The sequence below is a fragment of the Sorghum bicolor genome, chromosome 10, assembly GCF_000003195.3.
Source record: "Sorghum bicolor cultivar BTx623 chromosome 10, Sorghum_bicolor_NCBIv3, whole genome shotgun sequence".
NCBI classification, from domain to species: Eukaryota; Viridiplantae; Streptophyta; class Magnoliopsida; order Poales; family Poaceae; genus Sorghum; species Sorghum bicolor.
This window is the reverse complement of record NC_012879.2, coordinates 10992210-11016769: the sequence shown is the minus strand read 5'-3', so window position 1 is coordinate 11016769 and position 24560 is coordinate 10992210. Positions and strand designations below refer to the sequence as shown.

General features: G+C 43.8%; 2 protein-coding genes across 2 annotated transcripts; both read left to right on the top strand.

The window, feature by feature from the left end:
• Positions 9168–12179, top strand: LOC8065773 (transcription factor TGAL3). The gene is made up of 9 exons (XM_002438163.2): positions 9168–9443; positions 9670–9752; positions 9896–9972; positions 10088–10297; positions 10390–10467; positions 10581–10640; positions 10940–11017; positions 11103–11154; positions 11268–12179. The coding sequence occupies exons 1-9, from the start codon at positions 9412–9414 to the stop codon at positions 11948–11950; spliced, it is 1353 nt and encodes a 450-aa protein (XP_002438208.2). The 5' UTR covers positions 9168–9411; the 3' UTR covers positions 11951–12179.
• LOC8065772 (asparagine synthetase [glutamine-hydrolyzing] 2) lies at positions 15152–21454 on the top strand. The gene is made up of 14 exons (XM_002438162.2): positions 15152–15384; positions 16722–16860; positions 17182–17277; positions 17415–17556; positions 18475–18570; positions 18659–18753; positions 19185–19346; positions 19522–19602; positions 19686–19907; positions 20053–20187; positions 20301–20381; positions 20479–20565; positions 20647–20754; positions 20937–21454. Exons 1-14 carry the CDS (start codon positions 15305–15307, stop codon positions 21186–21188), a joined length of 1776 nt encoding a protein of 591 aa, XP_002438207.1. The 5' UTR covers positions 15152–15304; the 3' UTR covers positions 21189–21454.

Genomic DNA, 24560 nt, shown 5'->3' with positions numbered 1-24560 from the left:
TAGGAGGCACCAAAACGCGTGGGAATCGATCGACAAGAAAGCGGGGAAGGAGGTGAGCTCACCAGCACGAAGAATGGAAGCGGAGAAGGCTCGATTCGGCATGCTGGATGGCGGATCGTTGGTTCCGACAAGCTTTTTGTGTCATGGTTGCTGCATGTTCAAGGGTGAGGGCAGAGGCGGAGAGAGCAAAATGGGGAGAGGAAGGGGGCTCGGGCTCGTGCGCGTTCAAAAAGGGCGAGGCGCGAGGGAGAAAGTGGAGGAACGTGGGAGTGGACGACGCCGGTGGTTGCGGCTTCCTGAGCGAGAGGGAGGCAGTTGGAGGAAGGAGATGGAGCTGATGGGTGGGCCCTGCCTGACAAAGAGAAGGAGAGAGGGCACTGGCTGGGCCGGCCTAGGAAGAGAGAAGGGAAGGCGCGTAGGAATGGGCCGGGAGGAGCTGGGCCGAAATTGAAGTAGGACAAAGAATTTTTTTAAATGATTTTCCAAACTCAATTTTCAAATTGAATTTTTGAATCAAATTCTCTTTTGCTTAAATCCACACATCACAAAAATAAAATGTTGCTGCATGTATGCATCAAAATATGTTTCTAATCTTATAATAAATTTTAACTTCCAAAAAAATATTATTTTTCCTATATTTTAGTGCTCACAAAATTACTTTCTTAAATCAAATTCCATTATTTTGAAAGAAGGGATTTTTACTTTGTTACAATTCTACCCCCTTAAGATGAATCTCATCCTCGAGATTCGGAAGACGGTGAGCAAAGAGATAAGGATACTCTGTCTTGGGTCTTGTTCACTTTCTCGAGTAGTTTCATCCTCTTATAGAGATTTTTTGCTTTTACTTTGCACCCTCTAGTAATCTTTCTCTAAGTGACTTGCTCAGCTGAGCTCAACTGATTCCAAGATTTTGACAGGTACTCCAAACAATTCTTTGGTAACTCCAATCACTAGTCCATATTTTTCTTTCCATAGTACTGAACCTCTATCTTCATATGTTCACCTTCTAACGGAGCCTTCTTACTTTCTTAGTCCACCATTAAAGACGACATCTCCTAGATGAGAATTTCCATCAACTAAGACTTACTTGTCATGTCTGGTGTGACATTCAGATACTCTAAGTCTTCATAGATTTAGATGTAGATGTACAACATATCCTTCCTATGTCATCAAATACCCACTTGTCTTGGGTGCGTTGAAGATTGAACTCCCAACTAATGATAGCTCGAACTGAAGATCAAGCCTAATAAATACAAGAGCTCCTTGTAGACGATCCAACAAGTTACAATCATGAGAGAATGGTACTTGCTCCTGGTAATACCTGCTCAACCATGGTGTTAATCGATACTTTCATGTCACCTCTAGATTGTATAAGACCTCCATCTTGCATCTTCTTTAACATGGCTACCTGAAAGCCCAAGTTTGGTTTTGGTAATTAATGACACCAAGTTGCTAATGCCTTGTGTTTAAGTGATTTGAGTTAGGCATAGCAACACATGTGATGAAGGTGCATGGTGGCATGGAAAGGTGGCCACATGATTACAAAGAGATGAAGCATGATGTGGAGATCATGATGATAGACAAGGGAGAAAGTGAACAAGGCAAAGGTATAAACATAAGATTTTGCTTTTGCCGGTCTAAGATGAGTAGAGAAGTGTTTGACCGGGTTTAGGATAGATAGCCGACTATCAAGAGGGGAAATCACGGTCATCTCTCGAATCAAGTGCTACTAGGTCCATATCATGAGCATATGCATTAGGATCTAGTAAAGTGCTAACTTGAATCCTTGATAAAAATATTTGTGAAAATGCTAACATACTTGCACAAGTGTTGTGACACTTTGGTGTTGGCACATGGAAGCAAGGGAAGAAGTTGGAGATCGTTTCGTGCAGCGTGTATAGGCCGGACGCATCCGGTATGAGGTCGGACGTGTCCGAGTTGAGGCATCGGACTCGGAAACAGTTTTCACCTAGAGTCCGGTGTGTTTCGTCCGGAGAGGACGCTTTCTCGGAGAAGCTCTCTGAGTTTGCTTCCGGTGCACACCGGACGCGTCCGAGTTAGCGTCCGGTGCAAACTCATCTGGTAGAGCTCTCTGAGTTTAGGTCCGGTGCACACCGGACGTGTCCAGTGTGACACCGGACACGTCCGGTGCTTGAGTCCGGTGTGGCATCCGTTGCTGTGATGTTTTGCACTGCTCTCTGAGTTTTCGTCCGGTCCCACTGGAGACCGTCCGGTGCAATAAAAAGCGAGAGTCCGTTGCCGTGACATTGTTGAACCTAACGGCTAGTTTTGTACGGTCAAGGGCACCGGACGCTGTCCAGGTCCATACCGGACGCGTCCGGTGTGGTCGACTGCAGCACATTAATAGTGACCAACAACTAGTTCTTTGAGGAGGCTTATAAATAGTTGGTGGCCGGCTTTGGGGGGTTCCCCCTTGCACATTTGAATACTTGAGGTATACTTTGAGCTAGAGAACACTCCCTCCACTCATCTCCTTGATTGATTGCTAATCCTAGTGAGATTGAGTGAGATTCAAGTGCATTGCTTTAAGAGTTGCATTTAGCACTTGATTCTTGAGTTTGCTGCGGATTTCTACTCTTGGGTGTTTCCCGATGCCCTAGATGGCTTGGAGCAGCGGTGGTGTTGAGCTCGTGATTGGAGATTGTTTCGAGCCTCACCAAGTGACTTGTGAGGGGTTCTTGAGCCTTCCCCGCGGGAGATCGTAATTGGCTACTCTAGTGGATTGCTCGTGGATTGGAGGATCCCCATCTTGTGAGTGGATGTGCAGCACCCGCTGAGGGTTTGGCTTTGGATTGCCAAATAGCTCGTGATCCATCAAGTGGGTGTATCGCCACAACGAGGAGTAGCTTGCTAGGAAGCAAGTGAACCTCGGTAAAAAATCTTGTGTCATCTCTTGCCGAGGTCTCTCTTGTAATTGTGTACGTGATTGATTGGATATATCTCATCTCTACAACGTCGGTATAACAATCACTCTCCTCACTTTACATACTTGCCTACCTTGTTAGTTTAGCTTGTGTAGCAAGGTTCTTGCGAGTATAGAGTTGTTGTGTAGCCTTCTCTAGTTGTTGTGTTTTAGTGTTTAGCCTTCTTGCTAGACTTGCATAGGTGGCTTGCATAGCTTAGTTGTGCTAGTGCTAGAATAGCTTCGCCTTTTGTTTTACTAATCAACTTGTCTAGTTGTAGTTTGTAGAAAATTTAAATAGGCTATTCACACCCCTCCTCTAGCCATTTGGACCTTTCACTACCCCCTTAAGAAGAGTAAACTAGGGAACACCAAAGGATAGCTTGCACCTTTTTCCAGACAAGTTAACTAGCAGTGACTCTATCTGACATCCCAAAGAACTTATGTGAAAGAGAAGAAACAAGTATCCTGAAATTTCCTCGTAATATGAAAAACACTAGTGCAGTAAATCAGGTATTGCTCTTGCCTATTAATCCAATAGAGTTGTAGCTTATACTATTAAATAGCTTACCAAATTGGCTACAACTTTGCTATAGAACACTTTCCCAACTTCTGCAATTAAGTTTATCTAAAACAATGCACAACCCAAATTGGTCTAGGTTCCTAACAGCACAGTCGTATCATCTTGTGATTTTCGTAACTCCCAAACCGTAACAGCTATGAGGATGATTCTAGCGGTCAGAGAAAGATCTTGAAGCTTACTATTATCTAGAATTTTCTCATGATCTTTGGTCATCCAAGAATAGAGACACAAACCGATAAACACAGGATACTTTGGAAAGACATGAATAAGATAACAAGAGAAAACCAAAACCCATATATTTATTTCATTAATCCTTATACCTTAGCCCTAATAACTAAATGAAATTATGGAGAAACCCCATAAAATCATGACACTCATTAAAAAGATCCAAATCAAGCATAATCACAATGACAAACCAACTAAGCATTAAAGGTGCACAATTCAATCATTCACTCAACTTATGATATTATCGTTCTCTTCATACTAAGGGGTAAAGATCCTTAAGCTCCTCTTTCGATGATGTAAGAAGGTGATGAGGGAAGGTTCTAAGAGCATATCAAAACAAGGAGTGTGGGTGAGAACAAGACTTTAAAACTAGTAACAAAGTGGAGAGGAATAGCAAGAAAAAGGGTATAGTGTAGAAAAAAAATATCAAGGTCTATAGAACAAGGATTTTAAGACAATTCTGAAACCTTAAGATAGCCAATTTCTAACTAGGCTTACATCCTATAGTCAATATTGCTTTGATACCAATTTGTCAAACCCAATTTCAAGGACGAATTGAATGCATTAACTCATGTGTTCCCAGAGATCAATCACACACATAAGTCACAAATTACATATTGTCATTGTAGTGTTTACAACAGACATAGTCATAACAACATATAGTCTGGTACAACAGTAGAATATAATTAAGATAACTCTCTCGGGCCTTCACAGAGGGAAGGTTGACTGGTGAAGCACATGCCTAAAAGTCCTCCGGGTAGTCCTCATAGCTACCTTCATTTGTTACCTATCCGAGATTTTTATCCAAAAAGAAATATAAACAAGCATGAGTACATCTCGTACTCCAGAAGCATAGCATGAGGATTCATGAAGCTCAAAAAGGCTAGACTAGGTTTACTGCGAAGCATAGCATGAGGATTCATGAAGCTCAAAAAGGCTAGACTAGGTTTACTGCATCAGTATTTTAGTAGGTTAGTATTTTAACATTAATCAATATTAAATTATGCTTAAGCTCCCAAATAACCCATATGATGAGTAGTCAGAACCATAGCGAATCATTAAGTCACATTATAACATAATTATGAATCATCAAGTACAATATCATTTTAAGTAACCAATTATTCTGTGAGTTTTCCGGGTCGCTCGTGACCGTGAGCACGATTGTCATAACAGTTTTATACTCTGTAGAGGTGATGCGCTTTCACCGTGAGTCATGTTGCCCATATGCTCGAGGTCCGTCGACCCCTAAACACTACCAAGGTCAGCGGGCAGGGTACACTATGAAGCCTTCCATATGCCTATTCTAACCAGTTAGGGCCACGAGGTGAGCAGGCAGGGTACACTATGAAGCCTTCCATAGGCCTAAATACGATGATGCATTCATGCTGTAGCATTTATTTCTGTGAAGTGTGATCTTATGCAAAAGAAAAATTATTCAAATTCAATTTGAAAATAAGTTTGAAAATTGGTTTGGAAAAATAAAAAGGAAATCATTTCCCCTCCCTATTTTGGCCTGCTAGCCCATCCTTCCCCGTGGCCCACTCCCTCTCCCCTCCCTCCTCTTGGGCCGGCCCAACTCAGGTGAACAGCAGGTCATGCTCTTCCCCCTCCCTCCTTGCTCGATGACAGGCAGGGCCCGCCTATCATCCCCCTCTTGCCACAACTGCTCCCTCCCCCTTCGCAGCGCGAACGCCGAAATCGCCCGCGCCGCCGCTCCCACTCCTTTTCCCCATGTTCCCCCGCGCCTTGGCCTCATTTGAGGAGCGCCCACACCCGAGCTGCCTCTCACGTTCACATTTCACTCTCTCCCACGCTCCTACTCACGCTCAAAGCGTTCGGAGAACCGCCGCCGAAGCACCACGAACCACCGTGTTCAACTTGACGAACCGAGCCATCTCCACCTCCTTTCTTCGCGCTAGTGAGCTTGTTGTCTCTTTCTCTCCCTCCTCGTCTGTGTTTCCACGTGTTTTGGGGAGCTCTACTGCGCTGGCCACGAGCTCCGATGAGCTCCATGGCCACCAGCCACGACACATGCCACGAGGGCCCTTCCCCAGCCACGCATAGGGTCCAGACGAGTTCACCTTGCTCCCTGCACCCTCCCCGACCTATTTCCTCATAATTTGATGCACTCTAGCGCCCTAGCCATGCTCACGGACAGGCTCTATGGCCGCCAGGCATGGCGCGGGCCTCACGGGCTCACCCCTGGCCGCGCGAGAGCCATGGATGGACTTGCCATCTCCTCCTCTTTCTCTCGGTGCTCTCAGTTTGGAAAACTATGCTCCATAGCGCCCGCGCGCCCAACTCTGGTGAGCTTCTCGCCACCGACCATGGTTGTGCCGTTGTGTTCCCTCCCAACGCCGGCGACCGTGCCCTTCTCTCTCTCCCCCCATTTCTAATCTAGACCACCCATCATCGATCCAACGGCCACAATCGGACGAAACCCCTTCGTGGGTAGTTTTTGTAAAGAGACCTTGAATTCCTTTCATTTTACGCGCACAGTCCTCGGCCAGGGAGAATTCCAGAATTTTCCAATTTATTTAATTTCGTTTATTCTTTGCAGTATTTATAGTTTTGTCAGTACACAGTTTTGCTTATAAAATCGTCGTTTTAGCTCTGATTTGATCGGTTCCACTTGTGTTGGTTTTGTAATTTCATAAGCTTTGCGTTGGTAGCACCTTTGTGTAGGTTTTATACTCTTAGATTTCCTAGAAAATTACAAGTCCATAGATAGCCTTTGATGTCTCATTTAATGCGTAGTTTTTGCGTCGTAACTTCGTTTTCTGCGAATTTTGCATTGACGTGATCGTACTGGTCATGCTATAAACCTCTAACGAGCATTGACGAAGAGCAGTAGGACCAGTAGGATTTCATACTACATGTGTCTAATTTTGTCAACTATAAGGACATCCTAGTTGTTGATGATATAATACCTTGATACCTAAGGGTTTTATTGCATATGGGTAGAAATGCTAGTGCTCTAACCTTACATATATGATCAATACTTCAGTTAAGGAACCATGGATTAACTGATATAACATGATTATAATTAATGGAACTAGGGCTATGGTACAAATGACTATTGGTCATGTTGTCTCAGACCCTCTGTAAGGACTTATCTGTTAGCAAAAGCTTGGACTTACAGTGCAACCAAGAGAGTCATATGGCTCTAGCTTTAGCTTAGTGATAGGATCTTTTCTAACTTGTTAGAGGTTACCCGAAAGGGTGCAAGAGGGGCTTGCCACTTTTGGTATACTGTTGCCACTTTGGGCTTGCCCCTGCTTGCCATAGGTACGTATGCATGCTATTTAGCTTTCTTTAGGCTGTCTCTAATAGGAGACCAATTTGGGAACCTAAACCCAAAATGGGTCTTCAACATAATACAGATAGCCTCCAACAGAGTACTCATACAGAAGACCCATTTTGGATATCAGGAGAGGCATAACCCAAATTTGGACATCCTCTCTCCTCTCAAGACCCATTTGCAGAGAGTGTTGTCTTTTAGATCTTATTATTAGAGAAGACTAAAAATAAGTATGGAAACTTTTACATGTGGGCTACGTAAAAGATAAATAAGTCTTGTATTTTGGATGACAATTGTTGGAGATAGTCTTACTTGCTAATTAATGCACCATAGACTCCCTAGACTTTTAGTCTGTAGTTCAAGTGCTAGTTGCATGTCCTGTAATGCCACTCGTACATGTAGTCTCACAATGATGTCATGATCTCCCATTTAATTCATGTATTCTATCTCGATTTGGAAAAACAGGGTTTGTAGCTACCCATGCAAACATCAAGTAGAGATTAATCCAGCTTGATGGCCAGTGCAAAACAATCTACAAGATGTGTTTCATACCTCACAAAGGATACCGAATTGATCTACTCCGCTTGTCAAGGACAGTTATCAGTAGATACATACCGTGTAGGGTGTTTCAGTATTTGTCGTAGATTTCCCTGCATTACAATGATGGTACATGTCGACGTAGTGATAGTTCTGTCAAGGTCTGAGAGTTTAGAGTTTTGGTAAGAGCCCATATACAAATAGACTAAGATTAGAATTTTTTTTCTCCTTTCCTTCTAGAATTAAGGCCTTGTTTAAGCCGTGTTTAGTTCATGAAGGAAAAAATTCATGACACTGTAGCACTTTTATTTTTTTAGTAATTATTGTCCAACCATAGACTAACTAGGCTTAAAAGAGTCGTCTCGTAAATTCTGACTAAATTGTGCAACTAGTTTTTATTTTTGTCTATATTTAGTACTCTATGCATGTGTCTAAAGATTCGATGTGACGGAAAATCTTGAAAAATTTTGGGTTTTGGGTGGAAGTAAACAAGGCCTTAGATCCAAAAAGTTTTTGGATTTTGATACCGTAACACTTTCGTTTTTAATTGACAAACATTGTCCAATCATGGAGTAACTAGGCTTAAGAGTTTTGTCTCACGATTTACGGGCAAACTATGCAATTAGTTTTTATTTTCATCTATATTTAATGTTCCATATCTGTGTTGCAAGATTCGATGTGACGAAAAATGTTGACAAGTTTTTTATTTTTAGGGTGAACTAAGGCCTTGTTTAGTTCGTGAAGGGAAAAATTTCGCGACACTGTAGCACTTTTGTTTGTTTGTGGTAATTATTGTCCAACTATGGATTAACTAGACTCAAAACATTCGTCTCGTCAATTTCGACCAAACTGTGTAATTAGTTTTTATTTTCGTCTACATTTAATACTCTATGCATACGTCTAAAGATTCGATGTGACGGAGAATCTTGAAAAATTTTAGGTTTTTGGGTCGAAGTAAACAAGGCCTAAACAAAACTTAATTAAGGCCTTGTTTAGTTCCAAAAACCACCCAAAAATTTTTAAGATTCCCCGTCACATCAAATCTTGCATCACATGCAGAAAACATTAGATATAGATAAAAATAAAAACTAATTGCATAGTTCAACTGTAAATCATGAGATGAAATAAAAACGAAAATGCTACAGAACCAAAAAAACTAAAAGTTTTTATAAACTTAAGTCCGAATATTTTATAGCACAGACATTAGATGTGAGTTTTTTAGCGCCGACCTGGGCCGTTAACAAGGCCTCAATCCCACAGTCAAAGCGCGCGGCGGTATCCTGGCTGGCGGTCTGGCACACACCATCACATCGAGCCATTACACTATTACAGTGTGCTCTCGCAGTCACCAGGCCCACCCCTCTTCGGCCCACCCCTCTGCCTCCTGGACCTCGACCTCGAGCGAAGCAATGCTATGCCAGCACGCACCCGGGACTCGGCGCACACGCAACCACGCGCGTCGTCAGTCTCTGATCAGATGGAGTACAAAAAGCCCGCTGCTCTGTGCTCTCTGTCGCTGCCTGCCACCCTGCGTTTCTCCGTCGCAAAGGACTGATTGACGCCTGATCTCTGATGGACTGAATGATGGATTGGAAGTGCGGATTGATGGATGATGAAACGCCGCTGTTGACGCGTCCTGCATCGATCTCTCCACCTTGCTAGGAGATCCATCCCCTGCTTCCTTTTTAACCCCGGCCGGCAGCAGACGCGCTGCAAATGCACTCGTCTCGCCTCGTCTCCGGTGGGTAGCCAAGCTTAGCTGCACATCCGTCCATCCACCGTGCCCGGCCGCAGCATCCCGTCCTCCTCCTCGTCGCCGGTTTTGATCCCTGCCCGTGCCCGATGCATCCTCACCAGCCATCTCACGCCTTCAGGTAAGCAGGGCACAAGGCAACACGTGTTGCCACGCGCCCAGCACCAGCACTGTGCCTCCCTCTCTCCCTCCCTCCTTGTGTCGCTTGCGGCGCGAGCGCTTTGTCTCCCTCTCTCCCTTTGGCCCGGCGCGTGCGGCTCGCTAACGTGTTGTTGCCTCGCGCGGCCGGCCCTGCCTCGTGCCGTGCGGCGCGGTGGTGGCGCCTGCATGCATTTGCACATTTGCAGCTACTGGGTGGAGCAGGGCGCGGGAGGCGGGTACCGCCACGTCGGGGACGGCGCCACCATCCTCCTCCCCGAGCTCCAGCGCAGTAACGCCCCTGCTCTGCTCCTCCTGCCTTGTTTATTCGCCTCCGCATTTTTTTGTTTCCTTCCTTCTTCTTGGATGGATGCGCGCGCGTTGTTGTTGTTCTCATGGAAGAATGCTGGGATTAATTAATGTGAACTTGTGAAGGCCCCAACCCCAGCTCCAAGTCCTCCAGCAGCCTCAGCGCCGCCGCCACCTTCGCGCCGCCGCTCGCCGCCGCCGCGGTGAGTTCACTGAGCTTTTCTTGCTGTTGCCCAAGACGATTCGTTCTCGCGGCTTCATGAGTGTGAATGAATAATGGAGGCTCTCTCTCTCTCTCTCTTTGTCTGTCTTATGCAGCATGGAGGAGTAGCGGCGGTGCCGTTTGGCATGGTGCCGCCGGGGGTGGCGACGGCGGATGACGCCCGGTTCTGCATGCCGTGGGCGACTCCGGCGCACTTCGAGAACTGGGGCGACTCCGGCATCGTCGTCACGAGCCCGCTCGCCGAGACGGCCTCCACCGACGTCGACGACGTCAGCGGCGGCAACCACCACCACGACGCGCACATGGTCTGCTCTGCTCGTCTCTAGTTCGATCTTGGTTTGCACAATGAACTCCACCTTATATAATGTGATTGTGCCGCCGCCGAACGTCGTCGTAGGGTGTTGCCATCACGCGGAGCGTCGACGGACACGAGAACTCATTGCCGGTGTGCAAGGTAGAATCGAGGGATCACAAGGTGCGCCGCCATGTCATGTCTTGTGAACACATTGTGGAAAAAAAAAACTAGAAGCAATATAGAATAGGAGTAGCAAATGTGATTGTGGTTTGTGTTGTGTTGTGTCATGGCAGGCGCAGAGGAGGCTTGCGCAAAACCGAGAGGCCGCCAGGAAAAGCCGGATGAGGAAGAAGGTGATCATCCCTTACGGAAGCTTCTGCACATTTTTTTTTTATTTTTGTTATATGCATGCCATTCGATCTTGTGTTCTTGCTAACTAAACAGGGGTAACCACTGACCAACCAAGTAACATTTTGCCTTTATTTCCCCTGATGCATCTCAGAGAATTGAACCTGAACAATGCATGTTCTAATCTACAATGGAGGCATGATGCTGCCTTGGCTTACTGAGTTTTGTCTCTAGTTTACTGTATCATGTTATGTCTGTTGACACTTGCAAGATTGTTCAAGCACTGTGCAATTTTGTTCTTTAGGCATACATTGTGGAGCTGGAGAACAGCCGGTCCAAGCTGGCTCAGCTTGAGCAGGAGCTTCAAAGGGCAAGGCAGCAGGTGAACTCCTTATCTGTTTCTTTTTAAAGAAAGTTGTATGTTTTGTCGCTGATTGCATATGGGCTTTGATGTCACTATGGTACAGGGGATGTTCATTGCAAGTGGACGGTCCGGTGATCATGGAGGCTCCACTGGAGGCAAATGATCTTTTACATAGCTCAGCTCTCGTTTCCATACATATATAGCATTTCTGAGATCATGTGTAAAGTCAGTCTAATCTGTGTCGCCATCCTGTTGCATTGCATGCCAGGCGCGCTGGCGTTCGATCTGGAGTACGCCCGGTGGCTGGACGAGCACCAGCACCACATGAACGACCTCCGTGTGGCCCTGAGCGCGCAGATCGGCGACGACGACCTGGGCGTGCTGGTGGACGGCGTGATGCTGCACTACGACGAGATGTTCCGGCTCAAGGGCGTGGCCACCCGGACGGACGTGTTCCACGTGCTGTCGGGCATGTGGATGAGCCCCGCGGAGCGGTTCTTCATGTGGCTGGGCGGGTTCCGGTCGTCGGAGCTGCTCAAGGTGGTGGCGCGGCAGGTGGAGCCGCAGCTGACGGAGCAGCAGCTGGTGGGCATCTGCAGCCTGCAGCAGTCGCTGCAGCAGGCGGAGGACGCGCTGTCGCAGGGGATGGAGGCCCTGCAGCAGGGCCTCGGGGACACGCTCGCCGCCGCCGCCCCGGCGGCGCCCGGACCGTCCGCGTCCGCCGCCGACAGCGTCACCAACTACATGGGCCAGATGGCCGTCGCCATGAGCAAGCTCGCCACCGTGGAGAACTTCCTCCGGCAGGCGGACCTGCTGCGGCAGCAGACGCTGAAGCAGGTGCACCGGATCCTGACCACCCGCCAGGCCGCGCGCGCGCTGCTCGTCGTCAGCGACTACTTCTCGCGGCTCCGAGCGCTCAGCTCCCTGTGGCTGACGCGCCCCACGGATTGATTCGGAACTAGCCAGCAGGTGTGGCCGTGCCAGTGTCGTCATATGAACCGCTAGATTGCGCTGACACACTAATTGCGTCCGTCGTGAGATGTAACCATGCGGATTCATCTGAAACCAATCAGAAACGGCGAAGTAAGCTTTAGTACATGGTAATAGTCACTTTGGCGGTGATTTTTTACAGCAGCTTCTCGGCTAGTGTTGAAGGAAAACCTGTGCAGCCTTTCTTCCATCTCGTTTCTGAGTTCAGTGTTGCCTAGGCGCGATTTCGATCGCGAACGAGCTCCATGTACATGGCTGCGACGCTTTGCCCATTACTCGTTCAAGAGCCAGCGGTCCGCAGGTGCCCTCGTCATTGCCGGCGATGGGCGCCGGGTCCCGCCGGCCGTTCGCGCGCGGCGGGAGCAGGGATAGGAACGGCAATGAACAAGGCAGGCCGCGTGGAGGCAGGCGGCGGGCGTACCGGCGCTGGATGTGGGCAGAGGCGCAGAGGCCACGCCCGGCTCGCCACGAGATGACGGAAACAGGCGCGTGACGACGTGGGTACACGGCCTGGGTCCGCGGCAATCATGCGCCTCGCGCGCCCAGCGTGCCGACTGCCGTGCCGTGCCGTGGGGGACTGATCGTGTGGCTACTGACGAGTAATCGATCACTGGCTCACTGCCACTGGATACCGTGGGCGTCACGAGCGTGATTGGTGTCTGATGTGCGCACTCGTGGGCCGTGGTACCAAATTAGTGGCCCACGAAAAAAAGAATCGAGTTAAAGAGTTAATACTTTGTTAAGTCTCCGAGTGCTGAGGAAGCTTTGAAGCGGTTGTTGCTCAGCTTTTTTTTTGTGGTGCTCTCGATAAATGTTGTCAAACGTTTCTGTTGGGGTTTAACCCCCAGTAGCTTTTTGTACTTTTCTATGTTCTTGTCTTTTCTGAATTGTTGTTAAACTCATCGGTGTATTTCCATTATTAGTAATGGAAATGGGATAACCCCTAGTTGGAAAAAAATTGTACATGAAGATGCTCAATCATGATCTTTGATCTGAACGAATTCAAGCCTTAGAATCTTTGAAACCAAGGCAATTATAGTAAGTAATTTCCTCTGTCGACTATTTATGTTTAGTAAATTATAGTAAGTAATTCCCTCTAAATGTTCTCTACAAGACCTTGTTATATATAGTTGTAGTTACCAAGTTGTTTTGAATACAAAACCAATGGTAACAAACTAACAATTCTATGGCATACTAGTTCATCAACCTTTGCTCATGCTCGAGTGACAAATTTATGTGATACACATTAAAGGTTCATGAAGGAATTTGATGTGGGCTAATCAAAATTGCTTTTCTTTTTATATATATATATCTCTGTTTCCCACACCATAATCGCATGCTCACACCGAAGCCTCATGCAGCCGCTCTTAATCATGCTCCTTTAATCTCCTCTAACCTTGGTGTTGTCGGCAAATGAATCGACCACTAAACCCACCTCACTCTCAAACACGTCGATCATTTCCTCTCCTCCTACATTGCCCAAGTGCTCATCACCACGGACGAGCTTGTTCTCAAGAGGACCAATTTGGCCAATGACGTAGTTGTCCTCTTCGTCACAAGAATCCAAATCGAGCCTAGTTCATTCCACATAAGACGACTCTCCCTAAACGGGGGAAAGTGGAGCGACTGCAGGAACACACGGTGGAGTGACTCGACGTCATCACGGTGCGGTGAGACTAAGTGTAGCTGATTGAGCAGCTTTTGTTCATGGACTTGAGCAGTGGGTTGGATGTATAGACGGTGCGACGATGGAGCCAGAATAAACGCAAACAAAGAAGGCAATGTCGTAATTAGTTGCGGTCCATCCAAGGCGCTGCGCTCACGTGAGATAGATCCAATATATGAAGGAGCACCTCAGGCAACGGAGATTATTGGATTTTTTTTCTTAAACGATGGAGACTTTTTGGACAAAGGAAGTATGTCGCAATTATTTTGTATCAAAGTAAACACAAGGCAAAGCCTCTTTGGATCCCTACAAAACTAGTTAGGTGCAAAAAAATAGTTGAAAATTCTATTTGAATCCTTGACTAATAGGCTGAGCTATTGTGTTACCTACCATCCAACTATCGGTTACTCGTAGCTATTAATGAATTTTTCTATGTAACACAGGTAATAGTTAGCTAACAATTACGAAGTAACTATTAATAAATTTATCTAATGCAGCTAACATGGCCGGTGGATCCAAGCTGCCTTAGCTGTATTGACGAATCGCAATCAAGTCGATACAAAGATTTTTTTTCTCGCTAATTGCTCGCTCCAAAGGCTTTTTTTTTTCTGTGACTCCTCGCTCCAAAGGCTGTGCACACATCCCAGGTCTTGTTTATTTTCATCCTAAAACCTAAATTTTTTAAGATTTTTTGTCACATCAAATCTTTAGATGCATGTATAGAGGCTCTGTTTGGTTCCACCAACTAAATTTTAGCTAGCTAAACTTTAGTCACTTTAGTAGCTAAAGGTCCAAACACATTGACTAAAATGAACTAAAATAGTTTAGTACCATTAGTCACCCAAAAGTAACTAAAATAATTTTAGCTAGCTAAAATTTAGCAAGAGGAACCAAACAGACCCAGAGTATTAAATATAGATAAAAAATAAAAATTAATTACACAGTTTGGTCGAAATTTACGAGACGAATCTTTTAAATCTAAGTAGTCTGTGGTTAGATAATAATTACTATAAATAAATAAAAGTGCCACGATATGTCACAAAATTTTTTACTTCAGAAACTAACCAAGCCTCCAATAGCCCTTTTGCCAACAAAAAGAACACGTTGCGAAATCGTGCAGCGGCCAGCTCAAAACCCACTAGCGGCAGGCCGGCAGCGGCGCACGCACGTCCGGGTCCGGCGGAATCCACCTCATCACGTGGACTTGGCAGAATCTCCGTGCGCGGCGCGGTCCAAGATTCTGACCACCCCGCTCCCAAACCCACATAGAGTATACCCACATCAACCCAATGGCGAAAGGCCCCCACATACTCGCTGCCCCACACGTCAGTCGCCCCTGGACAGCTGCACGGCTCGACCCACACCGTACGAGCCAAAATCACCAGCCGCCTCGTGGTGGGGGCGCCACTAGAGCCACCAACTAACACAGATCCGACGGCCGAGATGCCGTGATTAGCCTGCAAAGCCCTAATTAGATTCCCCTTCCCTGCCTAAACCTCCCCCATTTCGCCGTCCGTGACGCGAGAGACCTCTTCGCACCCCGAGGCGGCGCTTTTGGGGTCGGAAGCGACACGGGCGGGTGGTGGTGCTAGCAGGCAGCAGCAGGCGACGACGACGCTAGGCGAGAGCCCCAGCCGGAGCAGGCCACCATGTGCGGCATCCTCGCCGTCCTCGGCGTCGCCGAGGTCTCCCTCGCCAAGCGCTCCCGCATCATTGAGCTCTCGCGCAGGTATGGCGCGGCACCCCGCCGTCTCGCCGTCCCATCTCCATCTGTGCCTTTTGTGTGGCTTAACGCAGCCCCGGGCGGGTTATTGCGGCCGTTTGAGGAGATGGCGGAGGAAATTTGGTGGCGGGTTGGGATAGTAGAGCACCTTTTTCTGACCCTCTATAGTCCACTTGTCGTTTCAATTTATTTATATTAACAGCTGAAAAGGGCCAGCGATATGTGGTTAACTTTTGCAAAACGTAGTATTTGTCTCCGAGAATTTGGGAGTGAGCTGTGGTGAATGATAGATGTTTGATTTTTTTTTGGAGGGCCCCTGTAGCGCGACAGGGCGTGTCTATGTCGTGAGAGAAATTGGGAGGACCAGATTTTCAAAATGCAAACTGCTATCTGCCTGCATATATAGATGGATTTTTGTGAGGTTACAGTCCTTTAAGTGTTTGCTTCGAAGTTCGAAATGAATACTTGTTTATTCAAGAATAGTAATGACTGTATACATGTACATTTCATCTGCAGAAAATGCACGTTGATGGCTTTAAATGTAAATTATTTGAATTTGAATAAAATGTAGCATGTGTATAGATATACTTGGGGCTCGTTTGGATGACGACCTGGCCTGGGGGCTCCCGCCCAGGCAAGTCGATCCAGCCCCAGGCGCTGGAAATCGACGGCCTGGGTGAGGTGCCTGGGCCAGGCAAACATTCCAGTCTTCAAATCAAACAGCCCCTTGATGTCCAGCAACAGGCTTCTGGGGTTTATCTGCTAGTGCTTGTGGTGGCAAGCATGGAGGTTTTGGTTCACGGTTCCTCTTGTGGAGATTATGATTTCAAACACAAAACTTGCTCTTTCCAGTTGCAAATTAAAATATTGTAAACTTGCGTACATAAATTAGAAATTTAGATGATATGACTGGGTTACCTAAAATTATCTTTGTCAATGATTTAATACGACTCAGTTAGCAAGTCAGAAGAGGAGTAAAAGAGAAAAAAAAGTTGCCTAGAAGTGCCACAGCAGCCTATGATTAGAAAAAAACTGAGTAAGCAGCAGTTTATAGAATCAATTACTGTTCATCTTTGGTCCAGCTTCCAGAAGCGCACAATTGTGGAGTTACTCCTCGTTGAATTTGACTTAATCTTCTAATAGAGTAAATAGGTGTTGTTTGCAGAACACAAATTAGTGTCATCTTATTGAAATCTGAGATGAGAGCTAGATGTCTCTTGACTTCAATGAGTATAATTTCTTTGTGCCTTTTTTTTTGTGGCAGCGTTCTTAAGAATTACAGGGTGCTTGTTATATAATGTTATAGACATGCACCCCACTGAAATGAAGTTCATATTTTGTAGGTTACGGCACCGAGGGCCTGATTGGAGCGGTTTGCACTGTCATCAGGATTGCTACCTTGCACACCAGCGGTTGGCTATTATTGATCCTACATCTGGAGACCAGCCATTGTACAATGAGGACAAAACAGTTGTTGTAACGGTCTGTATCTGGATTAGAAATGCAATCACTGTATCCACTCATTTCTTTATGGTTACTGCAGAGTTCACAACAAAATTGTTTAATTGTTGTGCCTTTGGTAACTGCCATTTGTTTTCAAAAGTCCATCATGCCCATAAGTAGTGATCAAAGGATTCGATCCCAGGATCCCAATACCGTGAAAGGGAAACTTCCCAGGTCTAGGGAGGCTTAGCAAATGCCCTCATTGAGCTGAGTGCGACTTAATGTGGCATGATATTAGGAAATATGCTTCTATTTGTGTATAGTTACTTCACCATTTTATCTTCTGGTTGTCATTTCCAGGTGAATGGAGAAATATATAACCATGAAGAACTGAAAGCTAAGTTGAAAACTCATGAATTTCAAACTGGCAGTGACTGTGAAGTTATAGCTCATCTTGTAAGTTGCATATCTATACCCTTTTAACAGTGGCATAGCTTTTGCCAACAATTTCATTATATCCATCGAAGCATCATCCTGGGTTATAAAGTTATTTAATCTTGGCACTAAGACATTTTAATATTTCCTTTACACAGTACGAAGAATATGGGGAAGAATTTGTGGATATGTTGGATGGAATGTTCTCCTTCGTTCTTCTTGATACACGTGATAAAAGCTTCATGGCAGCTCGTGATGCTATTGGCATCTGCCCTTTATACATGGGATGGGGTCTTGATGGTATGTAAAGCAAATCAGCTGATTGTTTTGTCCTTCTAAAGAAAATCAGGCATGAATTATGTCTTTGATTTATTTCACAAAATAAAACTTCTAGGGCAGTTTCATAAAACTACTACTTGAGGCATCCATTTCAAAACTTACAACAATTTGCATGGGCCTACTATTTCTGTGGCTGGCAGGTGGGTCCATGAAGGTTTGTGAAACTGAGGACACAAGTAGTTGTACCATGAAACTGATCTTAAAAGTTGTAGTTCTTTGATAGTTTGATGCAATTAGTTGTAATTTTGTGAAATGAATCCTATGCTTTTCCTTCACAAACATAATGTTCTGGAATTCGTCAGTGGCTTGCTTTGTTAACTACTGTTGCAGTGGTCTGTCGTGCTTGAAGTTATGGTCCACATTCCTAGCCAGAACTGGCCAATTACTTCCAAGAACCTCCTGGGGTGTTCTCTAGTTCCTTTTAGGGAGAAACCACACAGAACACTCAATTTAAATTTGAATGCTGATCTCTTAGTAAACCACATAGAAACACCATTAGCAAGTTGTTAGGCAACGATGAATTATATGCACATTGTTGTTCATGCTGGTATGAGCCTACTTTCTTGATGTAATGAAGATGTCAGACTGGCTCTTTTGGAAGTTCTGGTTTTGATTACCAGTCTGGCAGCAGGATTCTCCTGAATCTGATATAGAATTCATTCTGTCGTCCAAAAGCAAAAACGGAAAATTACTACGTCATTTAGTGGGCTATGTATTATCTGGATAAGTGTTCATTCCTCTGATACTATTTCTTCCTTTTCTTCATCTTGGAAAATATGCAGTGTGGTGTTGCCACCAACTCAATTTGTAACTATTTGTCTTTTCTGGATTCAGATTAGCTGCTACTTGAGATTAATTCATAGTGTGCTATGTTATCAGGATCAGTCTGGTTTGCTTCAGAGATGAAGGCATTGAGCGATGATTGTGAACGCTTCATAACCTTCCCCCCTGGGCATCTCTACTCCAGCAAAACAGGTTGACTTGTCTAGCAGACTGTCTCATCCTGACGATAAACCAGATCCTGAAGCAAAAGTGCAATCTAAGCTTTTTGTACCCTTCCTAGGTGGTCTAAGGAGATGGTACAACCCACCATGGTTTTCAGAGACGATCCCTTCAACCCCTTACAATGCTCTCTTCCTCCGGGAGATGTTTGAGAAGGCACGTGTATTTCCTGATACCATACTTTCATACCCGTTGATACATAAAGCATACTTGATATCTATCTGTCCACTCGTCTTTTTCTCTTTGTTTTGTTTTACATCTTTTGACACATATAGTAATAATGCATTTGATATATTTATGTATGCCATATTTGTTGTCAGGATAACTATTTGAATTTTGTTTCGTCACTTCATGCTTATATTCTATGTTAATGCCTCTGATTAGGTAATGCCTAATTGCTTATCCATGTATTAGTTGATTTTGTTGTGCAATGGGAATTCCAGTTGCTGTGTTGTGCTGTAGTCACAATGATGATTCGATGTGTTCACTTCAGCAGTAACAGTACAATTTTATATAGCTGATATGTTCAATGTCTGTTTGTTTTTCTAAATTATTTTGATTACTGGTATTATCTTTCACTTCTGCAGGCTGTTATTAAGAGGCTGATGACTGATGTGCCATTTGGTGTGCTTTTATCTGGTGGACTTGACTCTTCTTTGGTTGCATCTGTTGCTTCACGGCACTTAAACGAAACAAAGGTTGCCAGGCAGTGGGGAAATAAATTGCATACATTCTGTATAGGCTTGAAGGTAAGTTTCTTGTTTACCCTCATCACAGAGCATCGTGTTCACTTCAGCCATTATTCCAGTTCTAACTTGTTTTCTTGGTGCTATGAGTATTTTGACAAGATAAGGAATATCTACTGGAAGTGATATAAGCAGTAGGGACAATGTGATGAAATTCTTCTGTTTTTGTCGTTTGTAGGGTTCTCCTGATCTTAAAGCTGCTAAGGAAGTTGCTGATTACCTCGGCACTGTACATCATGAGTTCCACTTCACAGTGCAGGTTTTCAATTTGATTTTCTGTACATTACAGGGAAAAAACCTTTTGAATTGTATATTTATTGTTTTTTTTTTTAAAAAAACCAGGAGGGGATAGATGCCTTGGAGGAAGTCATCTATCATGTTGAGACATATGATGTTACAACAATCAGAGCGAGTACCCCAATGTTTTTGATGTCACGCAAAATCAAATCTTTGGGGGTGAAGATGGTTATTTCTGGAGAAGGTTCAGATGAAATTTTTGGCGGTTACCTTTATTTTCACAAGGCACCAAACAAGAAAGAATTCCATGAGGAAACATGTCGGAAGGTAAAGATATTTTTTACTGGTGATGTTATGTCCAATGTTTTTGGCCAATCATTTAAAGCAGAGTAGCACAGGCATGTTGTCTCTTTTGGGTCAGCTGCTTAGTCATTCAATCTTGCTCACAAGATGTCTTTTGAATGCTCTTTAGATAAAAGCACTACATCTGTATGATTGCTTGAGAGCTAACAAATCAACTTCTGCCTGGGGTGTTGAGGCTCGTGTTCCATTCCTTGACAAAAGTTTCATCAATGTAGCAATGGACATTGATCCGGAATGGAAGATGGTATGTTGCCATGTGTTACAATAATATCAAGACATCTAATTCCACTGTAATTCATTTCTTTGATTCTAACCAGCATGATTGCTTTCTTGTGACTATTGCCTTGTAAATTTTAGATAAAACGTGATCTCGGTCGAATTGAGAAATGGGTTATCCGTAATGCATTTGATGACGAGGAGCGGCCCTATTTACCTAAGGTTGGAGAAGTTGCTCTTGTTATTTTTGCAATGTTACTTGAATACTTTCTAAATCCCATATGCTGTAACTTATATAGGTTCTATTTTCTGTAAATAGCACATTCTTTACAGGCAAAAGGAACAGTTCAGTGATGGTGTCGGCTATAGTTGGATCGATGGATTGAAAGACCATGCCAACCAACATGTATGCCAAATTTTCTTTGCTGAACCTCTCAGGAAGTTGGCCCTTGTTGAACGTGCAGTTGATGTTTATTATTGCTTTCAGGTCACGGATTCCATGATGATGAATGCTAGCTTTGTTTACCCAGAGAACACACCCACAACAAAAGAAGGGTATTACTACAGAACAATATTCGAGAAATTCTTCCCCAAGGTTTGTAAGCTACATTGCACTTGTAAAGCTATTTTGGTCTGCGTTAAAAAAAAAAACCTTTTGCCTGGAATAATCCATGCCTTGCCAAAAAAAGAAAATACACCTTGCTATTTAGGTCTGGAATAATCTTTACCACGAAACAATGCATGTGCCCACCTACATAATTCTTTTGATTATTACAGCCTGCAGCAAGGTCTACTGTTCCTGGAGGTCCTAGCGTGGCATGCAGCACCGCCAAAGCTGTTGAATGGGACGCATCCTGGTCCAAGAACCTTGATCCATCTGGTCGTGCTGCTCTGGGTGTTCACGATGCTGCGTATGAAGATACTCCAGGGGAAGCTCCTGCCTCTGCTGATCCGGTCTCAGACAAGGGCCTTCGTCCAGCTATTGGCGAAAGTTTAGTGACACCAGTTGCTTCAGCCACAGCTGTCTAACCTTCTGTTTATCACACAGCAATGCTCGACCAGCAAAGTTTGTGCATTTCTTGTGTCAGTTTCCTTCAGATCATGTTTGTTCCATCAGCAAGCAATGAAGACATGCTTGTGCTTCATGCTTGATAGCATCATGTTTGGGTTTTCACTGAGCAATAATACTGTTTGTTTTTTATGGACTGAAAAGACTCGACAGCTTTGTAAATATTTGTCACTGGCCAATTTCCTTTGGTTGTTTATGTGATTTGCAGATTGCAGTGGTTAGTGTATCTTCACGATCTGTACTCCCAACACTTGGGATTGTTTGTGACGTGTGCGCAGATTTATCTTTTCTTTTCTTCAATCAAGGTTTTTAATTTCCTAATCTGTAGCGGTGATAGGAAACTGCCCAAGAACAGAACATAGGTAGAATATGAATATTCTGTAGATAGACGTATCAATACTACTAGGAGGCTGTTTAGTTTTTCTATTTTGCCAAAACATTTGGTGTTTTGGCTTCATTTTTTTTTTACAAAATGGATCTCAGCATCATTGTCAAAGAATACAAAAACTTGCTCTTGTAAAGTTTTGGCATTTAGGACTCTTTGAGGCCTAAAACTATACAAAATTGTCTTGGGCCGCGAGCCGGAATGTCTCTACTTTGATATGGTGCTAAAGAATACCAAAACTTTTGGTGCATCTAAATACTTCATCTAAAATTCACAATGTCAAAACTTTTGGTGCAAAATATCTGGTGCCAAATCTTTTGGTATGACTTGGGGTGGGGGGCTAAGGCTAGGCTGTCTCCAACAGGAGACTCATTTGGGAATCTAAACCTAAAATGGGTCTCCAACACAATATCTATAGCCTTCAATATAGTACTCATACAGAAGACTCATTTTGGGTATCAGGAGAGGCATAACCCAAATTTGGTATCCTCTCTCCTCGAGACTCCGCTTTAGCTCTACAATTCTGCATCGATGTGTGTTGTATTTTTGCTACTTTGTCTCTGCATCTCTGCAACTAGGGCTGGACGCGACTCGGTTTTGGCTCTGCTCGACTTGTTTACATGAGCCACCATTTTAGTTTGTATAGTTATTCAGCCCGTAAGAGTAACTCCAACAGCTTTGCTATTCTGGTTATGGAGGCCTTTTAGAACTTCTATAGAAGAAAAATAGGCTCCAACAGATGTGCTATTCGGTTTTGTAAAATAGAAAGTTTGCTATCCCTTGATTTTCGCTGGTCATATATAGCCAACCACTGGCACTAGCTATCTGATAGCAAGGCTGTTGTGAACTTCTTCTTTTTTAAGAAGTTATCTATTTTACAAAATGGCTAAACATTAGAATTTGACTACTAAGTTTAGCCAAACTCTTGGAGATGCTCTAAGTAGAGCCAAAGCTATTAGTTTTAAACTTATATTAGTTTTGTATTGTTTTATGTCTTACACTTTATAATTAGTTGATGACTGGTCTAGATCCTATAAACTTAAGATTATTATGAATTTATCATTTTTATTATTTTTAATAGATGTATGGAATGCCCATGGATGCATTATGTATGGTATAGAGTATGAACCATGGATGTATGGTGTAATACTATAGTATTTATTACTATTCTTAAGCTTTACATAAATACAAATATTATATTTTGTGTTTATTTATGTCTGAGTCGAGCCGAGTTGGCTTTTTGCTCGTTAAATTAATGAGCTAGCCAAGACAAAACGAGCCGAGTTGTGCTGAACCAAGTTGGCTCGATACCTATCTATAATGAATGCAGGTAATTTGTAGATAGATGCCATTACTACCTAAAGAACCAAGTTGGCTCGATACCTATCTATAATGAATGCAGGTAATTTGTAGATAGATGCCATTTACTACCTAAAGGATAAATACTGTACCATGTATTCAAAAGAATCTTTCGCAGAAAAATATACCAATATAACCATACTCCCTCCGTCCTAAAATAAGTATCATTTTCCGAGAAATAACTTTAACTAAATATATAATAAAAAATATTAATATTTATAGTACATAATTAGTATCATTGGAAAGATCTTTAAGTCTAGTTTTTTAACAAATTTATTTAAAGATATAAATATTGTATATATTTTCTACAAATCGAGTCAAACTTGTGGCACAAAAACCTAAAACGACACTCTTTCTGGGATGGAGGGAGTAGATATCATGCACTAGAATAATAGATGATGAAGGTACAATGTGTGGGCATCCTCTGTTCGTTTTGCTAATAAGCCAGACTAAAAAGTTCTGTTCGCTGATTTGTTATGAGAGAAAAACACTATACCAGACTGTTAAGTTCAATGTCTTGTGTAATTATAAAAAAAGATAGATCAGTGTGGCTGTAGGATAAAGTCATTGTTGTATAAAGACAGTATTTTTTGGGTTATTAACGGGTGTACTGCTGTTAGCAGGAAAACAGTTGCCTGATGCAAACAGCCACAACAAACAAACGCGAGAATTTATGCGTAGCAAACCTTTGCACAGACAACAACAAAAATGGGGAAACGCTTGTAATCATCTGCTCGAGTAACCTAAGGACAAATACAAAATTATGCTTTAGCTGTGATTTATTCATCTCTCCCCTTGGCTGAGCTCCTTTGATGCCATCACTTGTGGAACTGAAGATTAATATCTAGAGACGGTCAGCTAACCTTTAATATGAATGCCTACAATAGAATCATTATGTCAGAATTTGGACTAAAGAAAAAATGTCCTAGAGCAGGCATGAGATAAATCATGATGTAGAATAGTGATATGCAATAAGGCAGGTATATTATACGTGGTCTACTGGGACTAATTTATTTACAACAATCAGATGCCCATTTTGCAATCATGCTTTCAATATTTTCTAAGCAAGTGCACATTTATATAGATATAAGCTGGCCAGAACAAATCATTTTGCAAATAAAAAGATCATTCAGACTGAAAAGCATCAAGATCTATGCAAGGCTACACACCAAAGATTAGAGAAATGAGCAACAAACTTTACAGCGAAACATTTTTCACTAAGGCTATATTGTTTTCTTGAACAATTGTTCCCTGTAAACACTAACATGGAGCCGATTCTACAAACATAGGCAACATTAACAACCACCTAAGGCCTTGTTTGGATGTTGTCGGATTCACTTCAGTTCATGTGTATTGATGTGGGTTGGGGTGGAATTTAGTTCAAATTCCACTCCAATCCACCTCAACACATGTGGATTGATGTGAATCCGACTACATCCAAACAAAGCCTAACATGGGCCACACCCACGGCCTCATCGTCTTGGGTGAGGGTGCCTCAGTCTCGCCAGCATGTGGCCACACATGCAGCCACGTCGACCATGGCACAAGGCCACGCTCGCTTCCTCGTAGACCTGGGCAAGTGTGCCTC